The following is a 26,155-nucleotide window of genomic DNA, read 5'->3' on the forward strand; positions in this document are numbered from 1 at the left end:
TGGTATCCTGCTCTTCCACAGACTTCCTGTATAATCATGGGCAAATTGGTATTTTCAAAAGCACCTAAGTGATATAGGAGCACAAATCTCATTAAACATTTTTAAAAATCCCACCTTTAAACTTTCTGTGTCTCATTTCCCCATATGTAAAATGGTCCATTTACTGATTTAGGAGTGTGAGGTGGTTTTTATATACCTACATACTTACAAGTTCTTAAGTCACTTGGCAGTGATTTAAACTGAGCTTGTTTTGCTGACCTTTGATATTTTATTTCTTCTGGAAACTGCTCTGTTGGATAGTGCATTGACCGTAAGCACTGGAGAGGTTTAACAGAATAAATATTTGCTGCACACAGTTGTAAATTCATTAGGTATTTATCTTCTGCTTAAGCTTTCAAGGCTGGTCATTTCTTAACCAAATAATGATGGCTGCTGGAATATCTTAATTTCATGATTTGCAGAAAATATTTGCCTGCAAGAAAAAGGGGAAGGGGACAAGATGGATCTTAGGTTGACAAATAATTAATGACAAGTTTATGAACCAAAAAGGTCCTTTGTTGCCAATATCCGAAGAAGGGATATTTGGGGAGAGGACCAAAAACATTTTAGTACGACTATTTGTTGAGCCAACTAAAGGTATCACATTCTCTACTTTGTCCAATTCATTTCATGATGAAATGCAAAGGCAAAGGAGTGACAAATATAAGTCAAAACCATACAATGTGAGACAGCTTACCAATTGTGACTGATTCCACATAACTTTTTTGACTGATTCTACATTTGTCACTTACCTGTGAACCTGTGCTGAAAGATTACAGTTTTCTGTAGTTCACAGTGAACTTATTTTGTTTGTGCAATGGAATCAAGTAAAGTTCACTGGAAAGCTATAATCGTAAAGGTTTTCCTGTGGTTTGTAGGAATTCTTAATGGAAGTGATTGCTCTTTAAAAAAAAAAAAAGAAATGGAAGAAAACAATTCAGAAAAAGAGTTGGCGTGACTCTTCTTTTTGTAGTAAAAAATGTATCCCTTATTTCCATAAATGGCTCTATTATGTGTTCTTTTTCTATGTGAAGTAGATTAAATGTGCCTCTCAGCAAGACTGTTAAAGCCACCTGTTTATAATGACCAAACAACTATGAGCTGCTCCAAATGGAATTTGATGATCTCATAAATGTTTCTGTCTCTCAGTAGGTGAGGAAGAAACCATTTCTGAGGGATTAACGCCTGTGCTAAGATTTATGAATTAAAATTGCAGTAGGGGTCAGTTTTATATGCATGTGCTAAAAACAAAAGTGAGCTAATACATTAACTGATGGCATGTAATGAAGGGTAAGATCATACCAGCGATTCCTTTGTGAAACTGAAAACATGTATTTATCTTTTTCAATACTGAGTTTTCAAATCATTGCCATATATTTTGCTGAATCTAGTACCATTAAAGGAACACACAAGGAATGAGATTTTTACAGGCCACTCCTACAAATGACCTGATCTTTCTAGCTCAATAGTACCAGGAGTTGGTGCTTCTCCTCTGACATTTTCATAATAGGAATCACAAAAGCAGTATAAATTGTCAGCAGAGGACCAAATCCCAGCAATGTGAAATGTATGAAGTGAAGGTAATAATACATTTATATCAGAAGGACTATTCTTTACTAATTCATAAAAGTAATATGAGGACTCCTAGGTTAATGTTCATGCACAGTCTGAGTGAGGTATTGGGATGAATTTATAGAGCCACATGATCCCATGTTAAAAATCTTTACAGGCTGCAATTTGACCCTCTAACCTGGCTGAACAATGCTTTAATAGCCTCTTACTCATATTCTCATTCAAACAGTAGTGGGAAAATTCTGAGGCCAGAGATGAAAGGGTCTGAGCAGCTGTTTTGTTGGGCTCATTTCTGATCTATCTTGAAAAAAAAGTGAGTAACTTGGAATATTAAGGGTATCTTTGTACTCTATAAGGGCAACATAACTTACACATACTCCTTTGTTTGTTTTGGCAGGCATGTGGATGCAGATCTGGCTGTGAACAGGGTTTCCATGTCTTTGTTACTGCCAAATATAACCCACATATACCTAGGAAAATATATGGCCTTCTACTTAGGCATTTTTGGGCTTGCTCCACTAAAGGACTTAGGTGCCTAAACTTGATAGTTTATGTGCCTAAATCCTGGAAATCAGGCCCCGCTGGGATTCACAAGACCCCCACTTAGCTGTTGCCATACCTTGTTGGTGCTTAAACTCACTCAGTACCTATATTTTTGCAATAAAAGTTCCCTAGACACCTATGTTTCTGCTTCCGTTCATGCACGCTTTAGCCTTAGGGTACGTCTATACTTACCTCCGGGTTTGGCGGTAAGCAATCGATCTTCTGGGATCAATTTATCGCGTCTTGTCTAGACGCGATAAATCGATCCCGGAAGTGCTCGCCGTCGACACCGGTACTCCTGCTCCGCGAAAGGAGTACGCGGAGTCGACGGGGGAGCCTGCCTGCCATGTGTGGACCCGTGGTAAGTACCTTGTAGTTCAAACTAAGATACTTCAACTTCAGCTACATTATTCACGTAGCTGAAGTTGCGTATCTTAGTTCGAACTGGGGGGTTAGTGTGGACCAGCCCTATGTCTACATGTCTGGAAGCTGCAACCCCAAGGCGATGTGCAAACCAGTGGAAGATAGGCATTCCTAACTCACCCTGCAAGGCCCAATCCAGTAGGTGTGCTGAGAGCTCACCTACTGGATTGGGCCTCCATAGGCAAGCTCACACAAAACAGCTGGGGAGGGGGCCCCCCCATCATAACTTTTAGTCCAGTAGTTTTGGTAGTCACCTGGGATGTGGGAGATCATTGGTTCAAATCCCTTTCTTTATCTGAAGGGGAGAAGGGATTTGAACAGTGATCTGCCATTACTCAGGTGAGTGCCCTAACCAGTAGGCTATGGGATAGTCTGATATCAGGTATTTCTGTTAAAGTTCTTCCCTTGTGACTAAATAATAAATAATGGAGATATCCTATCTCCTAGAGCTGGAAGGGACCTTGCAAGGTCATCGAGTCCAGCCCCCTGCCTTCACTAGCAGGACCAAATACTGATTTTGCCCCAGATCCCTAAGTGGCCCCCTCAAGGATTGGGCTCATAACCCTGGGTTTAGCAGGCCAATGCTCAAACCACTGAGCTATCCCTCCCCCCATAATGACTCTTTCAATAATGAAAGAGTCATTGGGGCAGGGGGACTGGATCCTAGGTCTCCCACATACATGCTCTAATGAATAGTCATTCTCATGCTTGCTCACTCTGGCCTCCTCCTCATTTCCCCAGCTTCTTTCAGAAACAGTGTAGTTACCTACTGCCAAGAGAGGGTTTGCAGCTGAGAATCTCAAGCAGAGAAAGGTGCCTCCCTGCAGCCCAGACTTGGGCACCAAAATGCCTGAGGTGGGCAGGTTTTAGGACACACCCCTGGCTTTGGTGTAGCCCACTGGCTAACTTAGGCACGAAGCCACTTGTCTTGCTGGTTTTTGAGAGTCTCTCCCCATTCATTGCACAGAGAGCCTAGGTGCCTAACTCAGCCTTTGTGAATCTAGCCATTTGTGCCTACTGTGTGTCTTTTGCTCACTGGCCAATATGCTATGAGCTTTCTGGCTCTTCTTCACTATTCTGTCACAGTCCTCATTCTAACAGTGATTAGCATTACTGAGAAAAATATCTATCCACCACTGTATAGTCTAAACAGCATATGTGTGAGAAGGAAATACACCCTTCCAACTTTGATCTCTTAGCCAGCAATACCCCTTGGTCACTTGCATTGGAATTGTTAGTGTACTTGTCCAAATTAGACTGCTGGCTCCTGGATTAGGGATCTTGTTTTTCATGTGTCTGTACAGGGAGATGTATATTTATGGTGTACTTTAAATAATGAAGAAGAGAGGTAAAATATAGAAGTGATATTCTGCTAATCAATCAATGACAGTGCTAATTTTGGGTCCCCTGAGCAAAGTGCAAGTAAAAGGACTTTTGCAGAGAAGCTATGTAAGGGCTGATATGAACGGAATCCTCCTCTGCTGTCTGATGGTGGTCTGTGAAACATAAGCACACCCGCTCCAGGCTCTATAGCTTCTAGCAGTCTCTGTACCCACTGATGTCATCACCACTAACCCAACAGGGGCTTTGGTCAGTGGATCCTCATAGCTGCAAATCCAGTCTCCTGCCATTCCCCCATACTCAGACTGTGCTGTGCACTGCCATGGAAGATGCCTCTGTTGAGCACTTTTCATGGACATGTAGGGCTGTAAATTCCTTCTGTGAAGCCTCTTCACAGCCTGCCCCATCACTCCCCATGGCAGTCAGTTCTAATACTTCATGGTCCTTGTGCAGCTGCACAAGATAGGAGCAGGATATGTCTTACAGTGCTGAAAGCACGCAGATTAACAATATATTTGCACGTAAGCATCTATCCCCAAAGTACCTTCTAAGGCTGGGTCTATACTACCCGCCTGAATCGGCGGGTAGAAATCGACCTCTCGGGGATCGATTTATCGTGTCCCGTTGGGACGCGACAATCTATCCCCAAATCGACGCTCTTACTCCACCAGCGGAGGTGGGAGTAAGCGCCGTCGACGGGAAGCCGCAGAGGTTGATTTTGCCGCCGTCCCTACAGTGGGGTAAGTCGGCTGCAATACGTCGAATTCAGCTACGCTATTCGCGTAGCTGAATTTGCGTATCTTAAATCAACCCCCCCCCCCCGTAGTGTAGATGTAGCCTAATAAAGATCATGCCTAACATGATCAAGTGAGCTCACCTGAAAAGGAAGTGTGAACATTGTAAGAGATACAAATAGATTGGGAGTTGGGACCATTGTTATGGTTTATGTAGGGATTAGTTTCAGCTTTTGTGTATGTGTATTTTGGTACTCACCTTAATATTTCTGGCACAGCAATTAGGGTTGATGGCTAGGGAAAAATACTGGCTTTCCCTGTAGTCATCTGCACTTTTTTCCAAACTGTTCTGATACCCTTCAGTTTTATCTGTTCCCAGTTGACTGAATATTCACCTTAAACTGTACAATTCAAGGTCAACATGAGACACAAAGCTCTACCTTTGCAGAGAAGAGCCGCCAATCTGCTGGAATTTAAGAGCAGACATGTCCGAAGTTTATAAAAGTAAACAGCTTAGATCAGATTTTCATTCCTGGATTACTCTGAGTCAGACTGTGCCAGAGTGTATAAAAGCAGAGAGCTCAGCTCACATTTTCATTCTTGTATTGAGACTTGGATTTCAGTGTGCGTGCCATGTATGCGAATGCCTGTTGCAAAAATATAGTAGTCAACTAGTTAGAGAAATTATGGGGTGCTATGTGTTGAATTCCTATGTTGTTGTTTTAAAGAACAGAAATTCACCTGTAACGTTTTTTTAACTTCACCTTTGATATAGGGCTCCAGACTCCACAGGAAAGATACACAGCTGAACATTTGTCTCACTGAAATTGCAACACTCAGGGGAAAATATCTATGTAGCAACTTGTGTTGAGCTCAATGCCAAAAACTTTGTTATGTGTACCTAGACTGATAGATTAGATTAGATGGCTGAATCGATTCTGGCCTTTAAATCTATCAATATTTATAAAGCCCCTATTGCCATATTATTTATGGACTTGATCCAAAACTCATGAAATCAAAGGGAATCTTTCTATTGACTTCAATGGGTGTTCTACTGTGCCCTAGGTGTTACATGTGGCAGAATCTGGTCCTTAGTAACTATTGATATCCATAAGATACCGAGGTTTTTATTTCTGATGTATGTTTCTTTCCAGTCTGGTTTTCCTTTTACCTTTGTACTTATTTTTTCAAAAATAACCCTTTTCAAACATTGTGTAATATATAGCAATGAACAGGTATAATTGACTCTCCATGGGCTTTTTAACATTATTGATACCCTAGTATTATCCCAAGCAATCGTTAAAGGGTCAGTTTTTATGAACATTTGCCTAGGTATGTGCCATCACTATAACAGCCTGCCTCAACCACTACATTCTCCAGCTTCATGCTCTCTCTCATCTGTCTGTCTTCTGAGTCATTTATGCTTCTGGCAAGCTTATATTAGTCTCCTATTGTTCTGTCTTCTTCCTTCTTCTTAACTTCCAAAGCACTCTATAGCGTAGGCCCTGCCTACTTTTCCCCTCTTGTTTTCTTCTAAACCGCTTTCCACTCCATGTGGTCCATCCCACCTTCTCCCCTGATTGTTCCCTTTGGGTGACATTTTCAAAAATACTTAAAGGCCAGATATTCAAAGATATTTAGGCACTTTAAAATGCAGATTGGCACTTCATGAGATATTCAAAAGCACCTAAGCAGGTTAGGCACCTAAATCCCATTAATTTCCATAGTTAGGTATTTTTTCAATATCTCACAAGATGCCTACCTGTATCTTTAGGAGCCTAGAAACATTTGATCTATCCCAAAGTGATTTAGGTGCCTGTGACCTGATTTCAAAAGTGACTTAGGAAGCTAGGTCCCATTGACTTTGACTTTCAGTGAGACTTAGGGCATATGCAGCAAATGACTGTTTATGTGGGGAGGCTTGCGTGAGTGCTGGGAGCTCCCTAGAGGCTCTTCCCTCTTCCCCTGAGGCCCTGCTCCACCCCATCCCCACCCTCCATCTGCCTCTTCCCCAGCCCTGTCCTTTCCAGTCCTTTCAGCATTCTCATGACTCTTTGAACCCTCTCCAATTTATCAACATCTTCCTTGAACTGTGGACAACAGTACTGGACACAGTATTCTGGTAGCGGTCGGACCAGTGCCAAATACAGAGTTCATATACCCTCCCTACTCCTATTCAATATTTCCCTGTTTACACATCCAAAGATTGCATTAGTCCTTTTGGCCACAGTTAGGGTTACCATATTTCAGCAAGCAAAAAAGAGGACGGGAGGAGCCCCGCCCTAGCCCCCCTCATCCTGCCCTAGTCCCGCCCCTGCCCCTCCCACTCCCCCCTCCCTCAGAACTCCTAACCCTCCCCCCGCTCCTTGTCCCCTGACTGCCCCCCCTGGGACCCCTGCCCCTAACTGTCCCTCAGGACTCCACCCCCTACCTAAGCCTCCCTTCCTCTTGTCCCCTGACTGCCCCCTCCTAAGACCCCCTCCAACTACCCCCCAGGACCCTACCCCCTACCTGTACCCTGACAGCCCAAACCCTTATCCACACCCCCACCCCCAGAAAGCCCCCCCTGAACTCCCGACCCCCCCGTCTCTTGACTGCCCCCTCCAAAACCTCCCTGCCCCTTCTCCGACCCCATGGCCCCCTTGTTGTTGGCCTTCGCCTAATGTCTCTGTGAACTTGCTCAGGAACGGCCTGAGCCGTTCGTCCCATCCCGGCACGCTGGGCAGCAGTGGGGGAGGAGCTCCAGACTGCCGGAGGCGAATGCAGGGAGGGAGGGAGTGATCTCTGCTGCAGGGGAGGCGGAGGACGTGCTCTCTCTGGCTGTCGGAGCCCCATGTAAGTGGCACCATCAGGCCGGCTGCCCTGTTAGCCGCGCGCGCTCTGCAGGGGGGCGGGAAGTCCGGACATTCACAAATTCCCCCCGGATGCTAACTTTAGCTCAAAAAGCCGGACATGTCCGGGGGAATCCGGACGAATGGTAACCCTAGCCACAGTGTCACACTGAGAGCTCATGTTCAGCTGATTATCCACCGTGACCAGTTTTTAATCCATTTAATGCTTACCATAGTGATTTTTATATTGTTCTAGTTGCTTAATCAAAATGTTGTGCAGTGCCAAATCAAATGACTTACAGAAGTCTATGTACATCACATCAACACTAATTGAAATCAAATTTGTAATCGCATCAAAAATGATATCAAGTTAATTTGACAAGATCTAGTTTCTATAAACCCAGGTTAATTGACATTAATCATATTACCTTCCTTTAATTCTTTATTAATTAAGTCCCTCATTCAGCCATTCCATTATTTTTCCCAGGATCAATTTCATGCTAACAGACCCATAATTAGCCAAGTCATGTTGTTTACCCTTTTTAAATATTGGCACAACACTTGTTTTCCTCTAGTCTTCTGGCACTTCCATTGTGTTCTAAGACTTATGGGAAATCAACATTAACAGTCTAGAGCGCTCCTCAGTCAGCTCTATTAAAGAATGACCTGTCAGCAACCCCCCCCCCCCCCCCCCCGCCATTTAAGTTGGAGAGACTCTGAACTTAGGCATCTCTGCTGATCATAGCTGTAGTAGTATTGCAGGAGGAAACAAGGGTCTCCCCAATAGGCAGATATCAGACCATTTGAGCTTTATAGGTCCAAAATAACACATAAAACTTCACCTTGAAGCCAGTAAGTAACCAGTGCAGATCATGGACTGCAAAATTGCAAACTTGATTATCAAATAGCAAATGCACACCTTTAATCAAGGGGAATGACGTAATCACTGCCATTGCTTCCAGTTGATTCCCATACCTACCAATATAATGTCCTATATGGATTGAGCTTCAACCAGTCAGCCCTCACTCATGCCCCATTTCAGTACTATGCTGGAGAAAAGTTAATTGGTTATTCTTGTAGTGGAGCCTTGAAAATCAACTTCCAACTGGGAGCTCTGGGTCAGGCTGTGTGTTCCCCACATATGTAATTCACCTGCAGGCTGCGTGCAAGTCAACAAATATGATTAGAGTTTTGCGTGCAATTTGGTGTATAACTCCCTACTTAGTGAAGTCAAAATGGAAGGAAGGAAGTTCTTGGAGACTACCTTCATATAGCGTAATGATTTTGCAGCTTAATAGGATTCCTCTTTATAGAAAGTAGCTCCTTTAAAAAGGCTAGGAAAGTGGATATTCACTCCAAATGTTGCCTTGGTGCAGTTAGACTGTTTGTGAAGCCAATGGGACACTATAGAGTTTATGCAGGGATTAAAGCAAACTCATCCCTGGTGGAACTCTAACCCCAGAATTAAATTCAACACAATGTGGGGAAAAAATGTTGCTGAAACTGTGTCTCCTTGAGGTACTATTTCCATCTGGGCCCTCCTACTGTTACAAACTGGCTCTCTCGGAGCCATCTCCACACTGTATATAGCCATTTTTCTCCTGCTACCAGAACCCAGAGAGGAATGGGAGCAGCTGTCAAATATGATAAAACATGAACAGTGGCACCATAAGTTTTATGCTATGGAGAAGTTATTAGCATGGAGCAGCTTCTATATGTCAACCTGCACAGTCAGACAGCTGCAGTGTTATGACAGTGTCTACTCAATGTGACATATCAATACTCTGCATTTTTTCAACCTGGCCAAAGAATTTGACCAATTCACATTGACAGCAGGGGTAGGGGTGGGAAGCAAGATTTTTTTTTCAAGAATAGAAACCTATCAGTTTATGCTTCCCATATATATTTTTAAATCCTTCAGTAATGAAAATGATTTCTACCATGTCACATGCATGCAGAGACAGCAGCAGGAGGAGACAGTAGCTTTGTTAAGAAGTCTGTTTCCTTTCTCAAATTCTCTCCAGAATTTTTCCCACAAGTTCACTATAAGGAACAAATTTAGATTGTCCCTGACTCTAACAGACTGGAATCTGGAAATTGATTGCTTTTAAAAAAAATGAGCACAAAATTTAATAATTAATGGTGAAACGTGAAACATAAACTGAGAACCATGAAATAGACTGTATCAGTTAAAACCAGTCCGAGTCAGCCAAGGGCGGCATCTTAACGACATAACTCATCTAATGAATTATATGGTCTCTGCACTGCCACTGATGCATTTACTGAGATTTTAATTTATTTGTAGTACTGGTTTAAATTGATTGGAATCACTAGAGCACAAAGGAGAAGAGCTGTACTTTTGAAACTTAAATTTAAATATGCCACAGAGATTCCAGCCCAGGCCCCGTTTGCAACGCACTTCACATTCAAATAACTTGAAAAAACAAAAACCGCCACTATGGATATTTTTGTGAACACCTTCTGCGGCAAGGGAGCTGTATAAGACATATGGTTAAGTATAAGTTAGTCTCTCTTCCCACGCACGGCGATGTGCAATGATTTGTGCAACGCCCTGAAGTAACAAGCCATGAAGATAAATCTTGTTCCCAGGCACTAACCAAGCCAGGGGTGCACGCTCAGCCGCCATTCATGCCCAGGGGCACATGGACAATTCCAAGTAAAAAAACGACCACACGAGTGTGCTCAGCGGGGTTCTTTGATGTCTCAGCACAGGGCAGCACGAAGAGTGTCTGGTTAATATGTGGACCGCTGCTGAGCATCAGTTGTACCTGCCGCCCGCTTCCCCAGACCCACCTTCCGAGAGGGAGACGGATCAAACCCCTCGTTCAATTAAAAATACAAACTAACGATCGCGTGGGGCTGCAGCCTGGAACTTGCTCTGCGGGGGCCGAGCCTGCCAGGTGCGAGCCAGACGCGCAGGGCAGCGGGGCAGAGCGAGCTGCCCCGGGCTGGCGAGCAGGGCCCTTGCTGCGCACAGACACGCGCCCGACTGTTCTGATTGCCCGGCTGCTGCCAGAGGGGAGTCCAGGGGATCGCTCTCTCCGCCCCCTGCGCTCCGGCCAGACACACCCGCCCCCTCTGTCCCTCTCCACCCCGACCGGGGGCACGGAGTTGGCGGGAGCCTATAAAAGCCCCTGGCGGAGCCGGCGCCACCGTCCTGCAGGAGCGGACAGAGCAGCCCAGGCACAAAGTGCTGAGACCCCGCGCCGAGAGCATGGCCCAGCAATCCTGTCAGTGGGGCTATGACAGTGACAACGGTGAGTGAGGGGCAAGGCGACCCCACTGCGCCCCGCAGATCCCCTGGGGCGGGAGCCTGCAGCGCTCGCGGCGAGCCCGGTCTCCGCTGTCACAGCATCTGTCCGGCACCGCTTGTCCGGCAGACGCTGTAAGGAGTGAGACTGGGCTGGGCTGGGTGGGGGCTGGCTCCTGGCTCCTGCATCTTCTGCTTCCATTGTAATAAATCTGGGCACAACTTTACAGCCAGATCAGCCCACGTTCCCAGTCCGATCTCCACCCTCACCCGGAACGTGGCTACTGGACAGCTCCGGGAGCGCTGCAATCCAGGCGGCCAACCCCGGCTGTAAGGGGCGGTGCAGTCCGATGGCTAAGCACAATATTCATCTTCTTAAAAGGAGTCACGGCTAATGCTTCAAATGCCTCCGTCTGGAAACCAAAAGGAGGAAAAATATCCGCAGTGAATGGCACAGCTGTGAGGCGATGTATGAATAATGTGTAACATTGATTGTATTTGTATTAAACAGATGTCAACTTTATGCCTAAATGGAAGAGATTTTCATGACATTCCTTTTGCATTTCTTCCTAGGACCTGAGCACTGGCACAAATATTACCCTATTGCCAAAGGAGACCATCAGTCACCTATTGAAATCAATTCCAAAGAGGTCCAGCATGACCCCTCTTTACCGCCTTGGTTTGTTGGTTATGATCCCGGTGCAGCGAAGACCATACTGAACAATGGGAGAACCTGCAGAGTTGTGTTTGATGACACTTTTGATAGATCAGGTTAGTTTTAGTTTTATCTTAAGAAGTTATTCTGAATTAGTTAATGGCTGCAAAGTGCTTGGAAGACAACCTATGCTCTGCTTTATTCATTACTCCGGAAGGATCTCTGTACTGGCCCTGAACAGACCAGCACAGAAGGCCACATTAGGGATGGAACCTGGATAGACCATGATCTGCATTTGAGAGGGTCCAGTTGCCCCAAGTCTCAACACAACTGGGGGAGGGAGACGGTGACTCCTATAGCAGCCCCTAGGTTTAGTCTCAGGTGGTGGTGGGGGTGAGGGAGGGAGGGGCTGCAGCAGACATGGTATCTTGGCCCTGGGCTGGAGGTTGGATTTCACCTCCCCAGCCACACTGCACTCCACCTACATGAAGTCCAAATCCTCAGGCTTTCTGTGAGAGGAGTGAATTTTACCCAAAAGGCTTTAAGGTACACAGCTGGAATGCCTATGTAAAAGCAAAGCATCATTTCTGAAAAGTGTAATCATACTATTTTTTGATAAAACAATTTAGCTATATAGATAAACCCCAAATCCTGCTGTCCTTGCTCAAACAATGACATTAATGAGATTTTTGCCTGTTAGGACTGCAGGATTAGGTCTATAATATTTCTGCTAAATGAGACCTCAGGTACAAAAGTCTGAGAAATTTCAGCTTAAAATGAGCTTCTTTAAAGCAAACATTAACACTGTTATCATTACTCTTATTAACCTGTCCACCCACAAATACTTTACAACTGCATGCAATATGCTGCATATTTATTATGTGGCTCTTAAGGGTTAGAGTGGCCATACATTTTTACTAGATATACCGATGCTGCTTGGCAAGTGCTAGAAGTATTTATAAGCTGTTGATTTAACCACTGAAATTTCATATTGATATTGTTGGCTGCACTTCATAGAAAAAAGTAACTGGCAAGAAGCTGTGAAATTTCTTCCCTACTGCATTAAAAAGGAAATCAGATGAATAATATTGCAACTCTAATTCTTGCAACTCTAGAAATCAAATGATTCTAAACTGGCTTCCATCTTTGCAAAGCATTTAGTGCATAATCCTGAATGCAGACTAGCAATAATTGCCAAGATGCCACAAACAGCTTTTGAAAAGTTATACAATATTTGGACCCAAGGATACAATCTTTGTACTTGTGTGTAAGGTCTGCAGGATTTTGCCATATATTTGTAATATGTGTAGTGCCAAGCTACAGCAAGGAAAAACAAATGTGTACATTTTCTGTAGTGACAGAGCACCCAAAAAACACAACATATGATGTTATTTCTAAACTACACAGTAAACTTCAACTACTATTGCTGAATTGTTAGTAGGGATAGTCATAATTTGTAAGAGGAATTTTGCTAATAGACTCGATGTTCTTAAATATTTAAGTGTGTGTGCATCTTAATTTTGATTTTCTTTCATTTTTTGATGGGTTAATAAAAATAAATCCAAAGTCAAAATATGTACAATCTGAGTTATCCAATAAAATAAAAAAACTAGAAACACACAAAAGACTGGGAATAGTTGCAGGATTTTGATTAGTTCTCTAGCAAAATAAAAAAACAAATCTACTTCCCTAAGATCACATAGCATTTCTTTCTAATATGTTATTTATTTATTTTCATTAGATTAATTTTGTTGGCATTTGCATTAGAATTCTTTTCTTGATAAACCTCATCAAGTTATATCATTAAAGAGATGTAGCTGGAGTATATTGAAAGATCTCCATAACCACTGCTGATCATGTTTGTCTCCTTTTTCCTTTTGCTCCCCATCCGTATGTTGCATCAACTTGTTATTGTCTCTCATCTTATATTTGGATTATAAACTCTTCAGGGCTTTTTATTTATGTATTTGTACAGTGTCTAGTACTGCCAGGCTTGATCCATTAACTATCCTCACTGTTACAATTTACACCTTATTTCCAATCTGAATTTGCTTAGCTTCAACTCCCAGCCATTGGATCATGATATATCTTTCTCTGCTAGATTGAAGAGCCCATTATCAAGTATTTGTTTCCCATGTAGGTACATACAGATCTGTGATCAAGTCATCCCTTAACCTTCTGTTTGTTAATCTTAATACATTTAGCTCCTGGAGTCTATCATTGTAAGGCATGTTTGCTAATCCTTTAATCATTCTCTGAGTACTCTTCTCTGAACCCTCTCCAATTTAATAACATCCTTCTTGAACTGGACATGGTATTCCAGCAGCGGTTATATATATTTTCTTGGAAATAGACCCTGATTCTTCCAAGGTTGGAGCTACCCCAGGAAGGCACCAGTGTCTCTCCTCATGTGCAAATTCTCTGGCCATCTGCATTCCCACCCTCCTGCTGTTGACTTTCTGTAAGCTGCAGGAAAGGAACGTGGTGCTGCACAGTTCAGACACACTTTCCTGCAAGCCTCCCCTGTATTCATGCAGGACCTTCCACTGCCGCATTACAGCCTTTCATAGGCATGTTTCTCTTTGGAAGTAGTCCATGCATAAACCTGATAACTGAATTTTAAAGTAAAAATTGTATATGTAGACATTTCACAAAGAACATTTTATTTATCAACTTTTGATGAATGAATGTTCATTTGTTGGCTTCTGAGATAGAAACAATGAGGACAAATAATAATTAAAAACTCTGTTTTTAACTGGAAAAATCTAGCCTAAGCATGGCTTTTATTTTGGTCTAATCCTACTTAAATTTAGTGTGTTAAACAAAGCTATCTGTAAGTCAAAGAGAACCAAAAACCCAAAGATATTATTTTTAAGTGCAGCAATCTATTCTAGACCCACACCTCACATTACAGGAAGACAGCATTGTCTAGCTGTGAACTAGGAAACTGTGCCAGAAAACTTTCCAGCTCTGCCACTGATTTGCTGTCTGACTTTAGGTAAGTAACTTAGCCTTTGTCTCAGTTTCCCCATAGGTAAAAGTGAAATAGGGGTTCTTCAGATGATCCTTCTCATCTGCTTTCCAATTTTCTGTGGGTGTTCCACTGGGCTATGTCCTTGGTCCTCTTCTCTTCTCCCTCTACATCTTATCCATAGTTAATCTCATCCATAAACACCAATTCAACTACCATCTGTATGCTGATGACTCACAGATCTTCTTCTCTTCTCCTGACCAAACTAAAATCTTGGCCTGTCTCTCTAACATCTCATGGATTCATAGCCATTAGCTCAAACTCAGCATGGCTAAAACAGAGCTACTAATCTTCATTTCCCACCCTCCCTATTACCTCCTTTCTCAATCAGTGTGGACAACATGTCAGTCATTTAGACACATAACCTGAGCTCCATCTTTGATTCAGACATCTGTCTAGGTCCTCATATCCAGGCTAGGTCTAAATCTTGCCAGTTCTTCCTGCATAACATCTCTAACATACAGTCTTTCTTATCCATCCACACAGCTAAAACACTCGTCCAAGCTCTCATCGTCTCATGTCTTGATTACTGCAACATCATGATTTCCTTGTATTCCCCTTTCTGTCTGCATATATCTGTTGTCTCTTGTCATACTTAGACTGAAAGCTCCTTGGGGCAGGGACTGTCTTTTTGTAATGTGTTTGTACAGTGCTTAGCCAGGTCCATGACTAAGGCTCCTGGTAATTACAGGTAAATACTTATTTATCTTTGTATAGCACTTCGAGATTCTTTTATAAAAGGCTTTATATAACTGCAAATTATTTATGATGATTTATTTATGTATTACTGAAGTCAATAAGACTTACAAGAATTACACAGCTAAAGCCCAATACAATGCTTTTCTTATGTATGCCAGTGGATATGGCACATGCCAACTAAAGACAAACAGCAAAGTTAAGCCTTTCACTTTGTGTTTAGCACATCTTTTATCCCTTGATATTCCAGAATGTCTGGTATTTAGCATTAATTTGAGACCAGCAGTGCTTATGCACAAGAGGATTTAAGAATTGTATTAATGTTAACTTTGAACCTCCATGATATTGTTGGAGGTCAGAACTTCAGTGCTTTTCAGACCCTGTCTTCTGGAACTGCAATAGAAGTTTGGGTTATCAGTTTTCTGCCTCCGGAGTCATGGGCTGTATTCTTGCGTTAGGTCAAACATGAAAATGAATTTGGGAGCTTATTTAATACCAGTGTCTGCTCAAAACAGGCCCAGAATTGAAAGACTAGGGTGTTTTGTGTAGTAAGTCAGGATTGATGTGTGCTGGAAAATGGTGTGAGAAGCCCACTCTTTATTCTTCAGCATAGACAGTGCCATTTGTTCCTAAAGAACACCAAATTCACATACAAATAAACCCCTTATTTCTTTTGAGTGTTATCTTCCCTTTTTAACAGTTACTTAGAGAATTCCATTTACAAATGTCAATGATGTAACTATGTATTGAAGACCTTTCAGAAAAGTGCTTACCTGACTTAATTAGCCACAATGACTGTGGGTGTACTCATATCTTCTGTTGAGCAATTGCTTATTTATTTATGGATTTTATAATGTATCATTGACATAATGAGCTGTAACATTTGCTCATGATATTGTGTCTTTGTTTTCTTGCAAAGCAACATTTTCTATCTCAGGGAATAATGCCCCATTATGTTCCCTTGTGGGTTATCACCTGGCCTTGTAGATCAGGCAACAGGTGAGTGTTTTAAAACATGTTTGCAAGGACAAACCCTCCTCATGTCTATAATAAACAGGGCTGACCTTCTGTGCCAAACTGATTTTTGTCACCTGACCCTCAGTGAGACAAGCCACACAGAGGAGTCTCTGCTCACCTTAGTTGCATCCGCCTGCGCAGCATTGACCTTCACTGGCTATGCCTGCCTCACTGACTTCACCGACGACTGAAAAACTGCACTGTTTGATCCAAACTCTACCTCTTGCTAATCAGAAAACAGCTCCATGATGGATAACCATGAGGAGTGCAGGAAATGGAGAGTCTTCACTCTATCAGGCATCTGTCTCTGCACACACAATTACAGGCCCTGCATTGTGACAGAGGCCTCTTTTAAATAGGTGCTAGGAACACTAAATTTCAGGAAGCATCTTGGACTGACTTCTCTTATTCATTGAATATTTATTACTGTGGTGCCCAAAGGCCATATCCAAGATCAGTGCTAGGCAATGTACAAATATTCAGAGTATGAACCAGTCACTGACCAATGGGATGAGAGAGCTTGTTTTCACAAGGGTCCTCTCAGAACCAAAATGCTGCAAGTACTTTCTCCACTGAACCCTCCTGGGCTGTTTCACTCCTAGAGAAATGCACCCAAATGGCTTAGTCCATGTTGCTTGAGCCCAGCAACAGCAAACCTGAGGGAGTCACTTTTTGACTGCTGTAGATCCCTCAATGTGGCTACAATGTTACTTCCTGAAGAATGGACTGTGGGAAATTCCCAGAATCCAGAACTGATACATCAGGCCAAACACTCAGCTAAATGCTTAAAGAGGGTAAGGCACTCTTGAAGTGGACATCTCTGCCAACAAAAACGCTGGATGCCCAAACACCATGAGAAAGCCTGTGAGCTACATTATTAAGCCTTTGCTTGCTATTTTCTGCAATCCCAGCTCAGAGACCATTAAAAGAAGCTGAGAGATATTGTTGGGATTTCAATCTAGACTGTTCGGAGACCCTCAGTTTAGCTGAGGTGTTTGTCCAATTTTAATTTTCCAGAAAAGTGTTTCTCATTAGGACAAAATAAATTCAAAGCTTAGGGACAAAGGAATTATGTGGATTATGTGCACCGAGGTGGAGAGGAACATTGTGGGTTCCAAGCTGTCCTTGCATTGAATATGACATTGCCCAGAGCTAGTACAGAAGATGGGAAAGTGGGAAGTTCTCTTGGAAGAGGAGGCTCCATTATAGCAGGCCAGACTCACTGCTGGGTTAATAGTGCCCATGTAGAGCAAATATTAGAGAACTCATGCAGGGGCGGCTCTAGCTTTTTTGCCACCCCAAGCATGGCAGGCAGGCTGCCTTTGGCAGCATGCCTGTGGGAGGTCCCTGGTCCCGCGGATTTGGAGGCATGCCTGCGGGAGGTCAGCCGGTCCCGCAGCTTCAGCATACCTGCTACCAAATTGCCACCGAATCCATGGGACTGGCGGACCTCCCGCAGGCATGCTGCCGAAGGCTGCCTGACTGCCGCTCTCACAGGGACCGGCAGGGTGCCACCCGCGGCTTGCCACCCCAGGCACACGCTTGGAGCACTGGTGCCTGGAGCCGCTGCTGACTCATGGTAGGAAAAGTCCTGCCCAAACCACTTGTGGTCCCTAATTGGACAATTCAGTGTTCCTAAGGCATAGTAATAGTGAAGTTTAAGAACAGAGGAGACATCTTCAGCTCTTTGGCTGGGATAGCAAACTTCAAGCCAAGCAGGAAGAAGACCAAGAGGATGCAGTATCCAGCCTGAAAAAGAATTTTCAACCTTCACTTATCCGCTCCATCTCAAGGCAAGACTATTCACCAACCAGCGATGTGAGATCTGGGAAAGGTAAGCACAGTTTTCTGACTGACTTACAGGATAAGAGGTTGAAACTGGCAGAGTCCTTTAAATGCAGCCACTCTCCATTCACTTGCAGAGATTCTTTTCAACAGTCAAAGCAGACATTTTCAAAGGCAGGAATGCTAGGGTTTTGTGTTTGAACTTGGAAAAGGTTCAATCTTCTCCTATTAATGCTGTGATAGACACCAGACAGGCTAAAATTATAGTTCAGCTCTAATCCAGTGCAGGGGGACCATTTTATATATAAACTTAGAGCTATTACTCTAGTGTGGTGGGGCGTACTTGCCCTGCTCTGAACAAGAAGGGGTTAACCCCACACTCTGGGCAGAGGAAGCCATGCATCCTTGCCCTGCTGGGCATGCTCCAACTGCTGCTTCAGTATAAAAGGGAGCAGCCCAGCTCGTTGTAGGCTGACCGCCAGAGAGTAAGGACACACCTCACAGGCTCCAGCCCAGGAGCAGATGGAACCCCAAACCGTGGGAGCCAGAGGTGCTGATACCCAGGCAGATGCTCAGATACCTGTGGATGCCCATGGGAAGTTGGAGCTGTCAGGAGCAGTGCAGGGTGAGGAACACAAAGATCTTGAAGACATCCAGACCACAGAATTGGGGAGAACGATAGGAAGTAGCCTGGGGAACTTGACCGTGGACAGTGAACTGGATTTTGAGTCAGCGTGTTTCGGCCGGATCCCATCTGACTCAGTGGCATGCACACTTGCCACTACCAAGGCCCTGGGCCAGGACCTGGTGGAGAGGGAGGGCCCACGTCCCCCTACTCTGGCTGCCAACCCTCTCCCCCCCCAGGTGGTGGTCCACTTCCCCGACTCTGCCCATTAGGCCACATAGCCCTGCTAAGGAGGGCAACCTTATTGACTCTGACCACTAGGCCACACAACTGTGCTGAGAAGGTCATCCATACAGCCCGAGTGAGAGGATGATTGTATTGACTTTGACCAGTAGGCCATACAGCCCGAGCGAGAGGGTGATTGTATTGACTCTTGCCACTAGGCTGCACAACCATGCCAAGGAGGTCAGCCATACTGGCTGTGGCCACTAGGCTATATGGTCCAAGTGAGAGGGTGATTATATTGACTCCAGCCATTAGGCCACACCCTGACAGCAAGGGTGGTCATATTGACTCTGGAACATTAGGTTGCACTACCCCGATGACAAGGGCAACCACATTGACTCTGGCCATTGAGATGTTCTGCTCTGAGGTTTGCTGAAAACTATTTCAATTAGAAGAGACTAGAGAAGACTGTGAGAAACTCCAGAGAGACCTAATAAAGCTAGTAGAATAAAAAGCATGATGGCAGTTGAAATTTACTTGGAAAGAGCAATATGACTAGATGATCATGATGGTTCTTTCTGACTTTAAAGTCTATGAGTCTATTGATTCATATAATTGGGTTCTAAATTAAAACCTAGGCATCATTTTGGACAGCTCAATGAAAACCTCTGTTCAGTATGTAGAGCAGGCAAAATCAGCATGCAAAATATGAGGATGCAATATGAACTGTTTGGAAAGTAATATTGGCGATATTATGATTGGTCTATTACTTAGAACTAGTAGAAACCGGATCAGCATGGATGACCACTATCCATAAAATCTGGACATAAAATTTGGAAACTTTAACTGCTCAACATATTCCAGGGTCAGAGAATGTGCTGGTAAATCTTCTCTTTGGAAGGAAGTGCCGTTGGACCCTGAAACATTCCTCGTCTATGGGAGACACAAAACTTTGAGATTCTGAAGATCCCCATGCAGGAAGGATGCATTCTCCATTCCTTGGACAGGCACAGAACTTCTCCACCTGTTTCCCCCAACTCCAGTACTCCAAAAAGTTAAGGATTCTCCATGATCAGATTCCTGCTGCCAGGGAATCTTTGCATTCTGGAGGATTTCAGGTGCATGCCATCACATTTTTGCTTTCAGGTGGAAAAAGTGCAACCAACATATCCTACAATAGGGATTTTGTTTTGTGGGCAAAATCAAACACAGAAGGTAAAAACACCCTTGTGATATTGTCTCTTTAGCTAGAAATAGTCAAAAGGGACCTTTACTAGCATTGTCAAAATATGCCTCTGTTTTCCCTGAAGTAAATAGGATCAGAGAATTCGGAATGCTGATCACGCAAGCCGAATCAATATAGCTTCAATATAAATATTGTGGGGATGTGATTGTTTTACTAAATCGCTTAGCCTCTATAGACAAATTCTAATGGAATATCAGAAACGCATCTGCAAAACTGGCTTATCTCCTACTGTTGTATTTGTCCATCAGAGGGGTAGAATTGCATTTCCTAAAAATGAAAGAACCATGGAAGAAGAAATAATTGTGAATTTCTTCAGTCTTGGAGAACTACGACCCAAAAAGCTTGTCCTCCTGTTCTGCTTCATCTGATCATGGATGATAGAATTCAGAAGTCTCTGTCCCATCCTGCTTAAAGAAACATATTGGAAAATCTCTGGGGATCGAGTAGACAACTTTTTTTGTTACAGTTGCAGGACTTTGAAAGCCTGTTTGGTCTAATGCAATCAAAGCTAGTCAAGAAAATGGCAGACTTAGCTGTGTCTCCTTTTGGGCCCACTCACAGAAAGAAACATCAGCAGCAGGGGGGATGTGACATCTCCAGAAAATTGTCCATAGCTCACTGGCTTGATGACAGGACCTTTATAAAATGGTCTTCATATGTGAAATGTTAGGCTTGGCAGTTTTGAATCTCAAGTACTAGAAGATGGTACTTTTCCACAAGTGAAAATAATGTGGTATTATTCCATGATGTATAAAAATAACTTGCCTTTGATTTTAACAACAGGTAATTGTGTTTGAGGGGAATAGTAGCACATCGTTTCCCCCTCATCCCCAAATACTATATCAAGGGAGAGGTGTATATGATTCTTTCCCAACCTTTGGTCACATGCATTGTACTTAATCCTTTCATCCTTTCTGACTGAAAGTAAACCTCACCCCTTTCATTTCTCCCTCTTCAAGAAGAGAGCAGCTTCAAAGAATTTGGTACCAGTCCATAAACTGAAACAAAATAAAGATTTTTTTTATTATTATTTTTGAGCCATATCTCCTCTGTGGACTTCATCTTTATTTTTTAGCCATTGGAATTTGGACCAAGTTTTTGGGAAAGATATATCTTATAGATTTCATCAATTTTTACCTGATTAGAATATGGAAGAGAGGTATTTACACCAGAGACTGTCTATAAATAAAGAGTCTATTTATACTCTCATTATGTGATTTTGTGTGTTTGTACCATATTTCTAAACAAACAGAAAAGAAAAAGACTTTCCCCCCATTGAGAGTATAGTCTTTCTGGTTCAAAATCAGTTACGCTTAAGTTAAGCCCTATTTACAGTTGAGAGAAGCAATGAGTTTTTTGGCATGAGGTCTTACAGCCTCACCTGATACAAGGATTAACAATGACTGGTGATCACTCACAAGTGAAAACAACGTAAGGTAGTGGGGCAGAAAAGTGTGTGAACAGTGTTCCTGCACTTTTGATCTCACACACACTGTATATGCAAAGTCACACCACATGGAGGATGCCATTTTATACAGAAATGTGCTGAGATGGGGGGTTGATACTGGTGGGGCAGGATACACTGGTGGAGGTGGAGTACCTGCACTTAAAAAATCAAGGTTGCACTCCATTGACCTTCAAACAGGATAACTGGTTTTATAAATCTGTTTTAGTGGAGAATTGATAACCTTGACAGCTGCTACTGATCCCACTGACAAACTGCCTACAGTATTACATGTCTGAGAGACCACCTGAAAAGAAGATGGCCTCCTTCTGTATCCTTTAGATACTTTCTTTCTAGGACATTTCAGAAAAGAGCTGGGCATGGACTTACTCCTTGTCTTTTCAGATCCAGGGATGTAATTGTCTCTACCTGAACAACAAGGAGTCTGGTGGCACCTTAAAGACTAACCAGACTCCTTGTTGTTTTTGTAGATACAGACTAACACGGCTACCCCCTGATACTTGTCTCTACCTGGTATGTCTTTACCATACGGACCCAATCCTGTGATGTACAGAGCCCTTGTAGAAGCTGTTTGAGCACCTTTAACTTCCATGAAAGTCAATGGGTATTGAGGATGCTCAGAGCCTGCAAGGATCAGACCTAAGCTAATAGTTGGAAAGTATGTAATTCATGATGATATCATAAAATACACGTACCTTGTTCTTTGTGGTCTACAAAGTAAAACCTTCCTATTGCTTGAAATAATGGTGGTAATGTTGCCATGGTTATTATACATACTGAACTTTTTCAGAGAATAAAGTTTGTCTGAATGCTCAGTAACCATTTTTTAGCTCATCTGTTTTTATCTTTTTCTTCTGCTCTTTCCTCAGGAAATAGACCTTTCCCTAGAGATAACAGACTACACTGTAAACATTGCTTGCAACATAGGTTAAAAAGCCATTACTGGACTGGATCATAGGCAGGGCTTGTATGGCACCTCTAGGCCAGCAGCAGTACTACGTGGCTCCTCTAGGCCAGTTTCACAGAGATTCCCATCAAATCCTCATAAAATTGTGAATTCCATAACAGGACATTCACTGGCGAATGGTGAGCCATCCGGAGCACCCATCCTCCCCAAACTATGATACATTCGGCCATGAGGGGAATGGGATATGTGCTACAATTGGCATCCCATTCTGTGGTTTCACCCTGATTCATGGTAATTTCTATAGCTACGAAATCAAATAGTGCTGTCTAGCCCAGTGATAGGTAGATACAGGCCCAATCATGCAAGGTGCTGAGTGCCCTCAACTCCCACTGAAATCAGCTGGAATTGCTGTAGGTGCTCAACACCTTAAAAATTTTGGACTCCTCTGTGGTAAATGTATACACCTCTATTTTGAATCAAAGCTTCTTTGAAAAGGTCTGTACCTAATGTTAATGTGGATTGTCAATTGCAGTGCTGCGAGGTGGACCACTCCCAGGAACCTACAGGCTGCGGCAGTTCCACTTTCATTGGGGTTCGTCTGATGACCATGGCTCTGAGCACATTGTAGATGGAGTGAAATATGCAGCAGAGGTGGGACCTGTTTTTGTATATACTAGCATATTGGGCAACACTAACCGCTTTCCTTTTCAAATATTTATTTGTTTTTATTGATTTTGTATGAAATATGTTATTGCTGTGACTATTCATAAATGTGCCCTGGGGTAAATCATTTCTGCCAACAAACACAACTTTTCATAACAAAAATACACCCCTCCCCCAGGTCCCCTACCAAAACTGTACATTTATATAAATATGCTCCAACCTTAAATTCACCATTTTCAATGAGATCTTTTTGCAGCAAACACAACTTTGGTGGCCGTATTTTATTTTTACTCAAACTTCTGATATCATTTTTTGCTGGTTTTATTGGTCAGTAGGAGTTTTTGGTATACATTTAATTATTTATAAGAATATAGTCCCGGGATTTATTTTTTCAGATGCATTACCAGTGGGAGAAAAAAACTTTATTACAAGGACATGTCAATTAGTTTAAAACTGGTGTGGTGAAGAATATCCTCTAGAGTCTAACTATCTGTTTTTAAAAATCTATCAGTGTATTGTCTAGAATTGTTTTACATAAATATTTGCTGCTATTTTGGCATGAACACACAAACTACTGAGGGCTAAACTCACTGTAGTTAATGGTTGAGTTTGACTCAGTGTGTGTTCGGTGTGGGCTTAAGCTCTGATAGCAATAAATTAATAACAAATTCTGCCTTCTTTCCACATCCTACATGGGAGGAAGTGTAAGTCTCAAACTACCATGGAAACAACATGTTTTTTCTCTGTGAGGAGCCATGCAGCAGCCTGCTAGTGTTCTTTCCAACTCTGAAAGCCCGTACATGTCACATGTACATACTGTGCAGCTCTGCACCAGCTCCCATCAGGAAGAAATGGTGGTAGACAAGATGCATATCATAGATCCCCTGGCCCAAAACTTTGTGTGGGTGCTTTGCGTGATTTTCCTCTTTCCTCCCTTTGTCTAGTAGCATCAGCCATGGTCCAGCTCCACAGGTATCCCAGTTACTACTAGTGGATTGAGTGGGAGCATTCTGTCCCCCCAAACGTTTGTTTTTAGTTCCATCAAGAAAAGCCTTTTTACTTTGCCTTTGTTTGCGGGACTAAGATTTAACCCTTAGGCCTTTACACAGAGGAGAAACAATATATAGAGTGAACAGTGCTTTGCTAGAATACAAGTGGAGCCTGTGGGCCATGTTGCTTTTATCCTCAACAATGATGCGAGTAACAACAGAGGAGTAAATAAAGAGCAATATATTATATGCCACATTCAGGGAGGGTGCTATTTTTTAAAATATCAGTGTACATTAGCTAAATTTAATGAAACTGCTGAATAATCTCATTGTGAATGAAGTCATACCATATTTGTATAATACGAAGATATGTCCAGATTCTGCATATATTCAGATACCACGGTGATGGCCATGTTATTAGAAGCTAAATAAATAGATAGCAGTCCTCTGGAAGAATAAATAAAACATTATGAAAAATTTCCTTAACATTTAGTATTGTAGACAGTAGAGATGAGAAAGAACGACAGGGTCACCTGGTCCATTCACTACGAGTGCAGGGGAGTGGGATGGAAAGTAGAGCAAGAACTGCAGAGCCATGGTTTATAAAGCACAAATAAATTTCAATTTTTTTAAAGAATTTCTTTAACCGGAAAATACAATTGAGATTAAACACATCAGTGGATAACTTCTGCATTGCATATGTGCATGTTACATGCATTTGTAAGCATCTCCTCTATTATATTATTTGATTAATTTCAAGCAAGTTTTATATTATGTTGTGCAGTCTCTCTATTCTAATTTTTATGCTTCATTTAAAACTAAAGTAGTTGACAAGCAATTGTTGCAAAAAACATAAGCTTGTGGAAGAGCAGTAGAAGCAATAGGCCATATTTATACCTATTTTCTTTTGGGGGCCCAATTCTGCATTCCCTGTGCATTCAAAACTCTTTCAGCAGGATGCACAAGGAATGCAGGACTTGCCCTGTGATGGCTTTTTATTGCATAACAGTATTTCTAACATTTACATTTCTTTGGTTCAAGCTTCATCTGGTACACTGGAATCCGAAATATAGTAATTTTGCTGAAGCTTTGAAACAAGCTGATGGCGTGGCTGTTGTGGGCATTTTTCTGAAAGTAAGTTTGGAAATGTTCATTCTTTATACTGTTGCATACTTGTATTCTTATGCTAATTGCAGGAAAAAAAGGTTCCTGGTGTACTTACTTCTCAGCAATATATCTCATTAGAGGATAATATTCAGAATGATGCACACATTGGGATTATGTTGGGCCTGGATCCATAGAAATTTAGTGCACCCATAAAACAGTCTTTTAGCACCACCCCTAACATTCAGTAGTGCGTGTCATACATGTACCTGAATCAGAGTAATTTTATCTGCAGTCTGTACCTGTTGCTACATCTACAACACTGAGACGATGTTTTGATGGGGAGTGAGGGAACCCAGGGTGCATTTTCTCCTCCTCTCTGGGTGCAGTATCAATAGTATGTATCTGCTCAGTACCAATCAGCTGTGCAGTGTTACTCACCGAATGATTTCCATGACAGAGATCTCGCTTAAAGAATCTGCCTTAATCTTACCCTGACAAAAACATGCTAAAAACCAGGGTCACTTCTTCCACTGTTCATGGCAACCTGTCCCACAGCTACCCCCATCAACAGAGCTTTTCATCCGACCTCAGCAATATACGCCATGATTTCTCATTACGTTTATATAGGGATCATGATAAAAACCTTCTCACTGTTCAGGTCCAAAGTTTTATTCATCGATTCTAAGCCCAGAAGGGATCACTGTGATCATGTAGTCTCACTCCCTTTGTAACATAGGCCAGAGAACTTCCCTGAAATAATTCCTGTTTGAACTAGAACATATATTTTAGGGAAAAAATCTAATCATGATTTTAAAATTGCCTGTGATGGAGAATCTGCCACAACCTTTGCTAAGTTGTTTCAATGGTTAATCACCCTCACTATTAAAAATGTATGCCTTATTATTTCTAGTCTGATTTTCTCTAGCTTCAACTTCCAACCATTGAAACTTGTTGTGCCTGTGTCTGCTCGACTGAGGAGCCCATTCTCAA

At 42.6% G+C, this 26,155-nt stretch overlaps 1 protein-coding gene across 2 annotated transcripts in view; it reads left to right on the top strand.

Annotated features, from left to right (window-relative positions):
• Positions 1 to 10,604: 10,604 nt before the first annotated feature.
• LOC117873629 (carbonic anhydrase 3-like) overlaps positions 10,605 to 26,155 on the top strand; it is a 106,624-nt gene continuing 91,073 nt past the window's right edge. For both annotated transcript variants that reach the window (XM_034763219.1, XM_034763218.1), the window contains exons 1-4: positions 10,605 to 10,761; positions 11,328 to 11,525; positions 22,939 to 23,057; positions 25,100 to 25,192. In XM_034763219.1, coding sequence (XP_034619110.1) covers positions 10,719 to 10,761; positions 11,328 to 11,525; positions 22,939 to 23,057; positions 25,100 to 25,192 — 453 coding nt within the window. In that variant the 5' untranslated portion in view covers positions 10,605 to 10,718. The remainder of the gene's footprint in view (positions 10,762 to 11,327; positions 11,526 to 22,938; positions 23,058 to 25,099; positions 25,193 to 26,155) is intronic.

The sequence above is a fragment of the Trachemys scripta genome, chromosome 2, assembly GCF_013100865.1.
Source record: "Trachemys scripta elegans isolate TJP31775 chromosome 2, CAS_Tse_1.0, whole genome shotgun sequence".
NCBI classification, from domain to species: Eukaryota; Metazoa; Chordata; order Testudines; family Emydidae; genus Trachemys; species Trachemys scripta.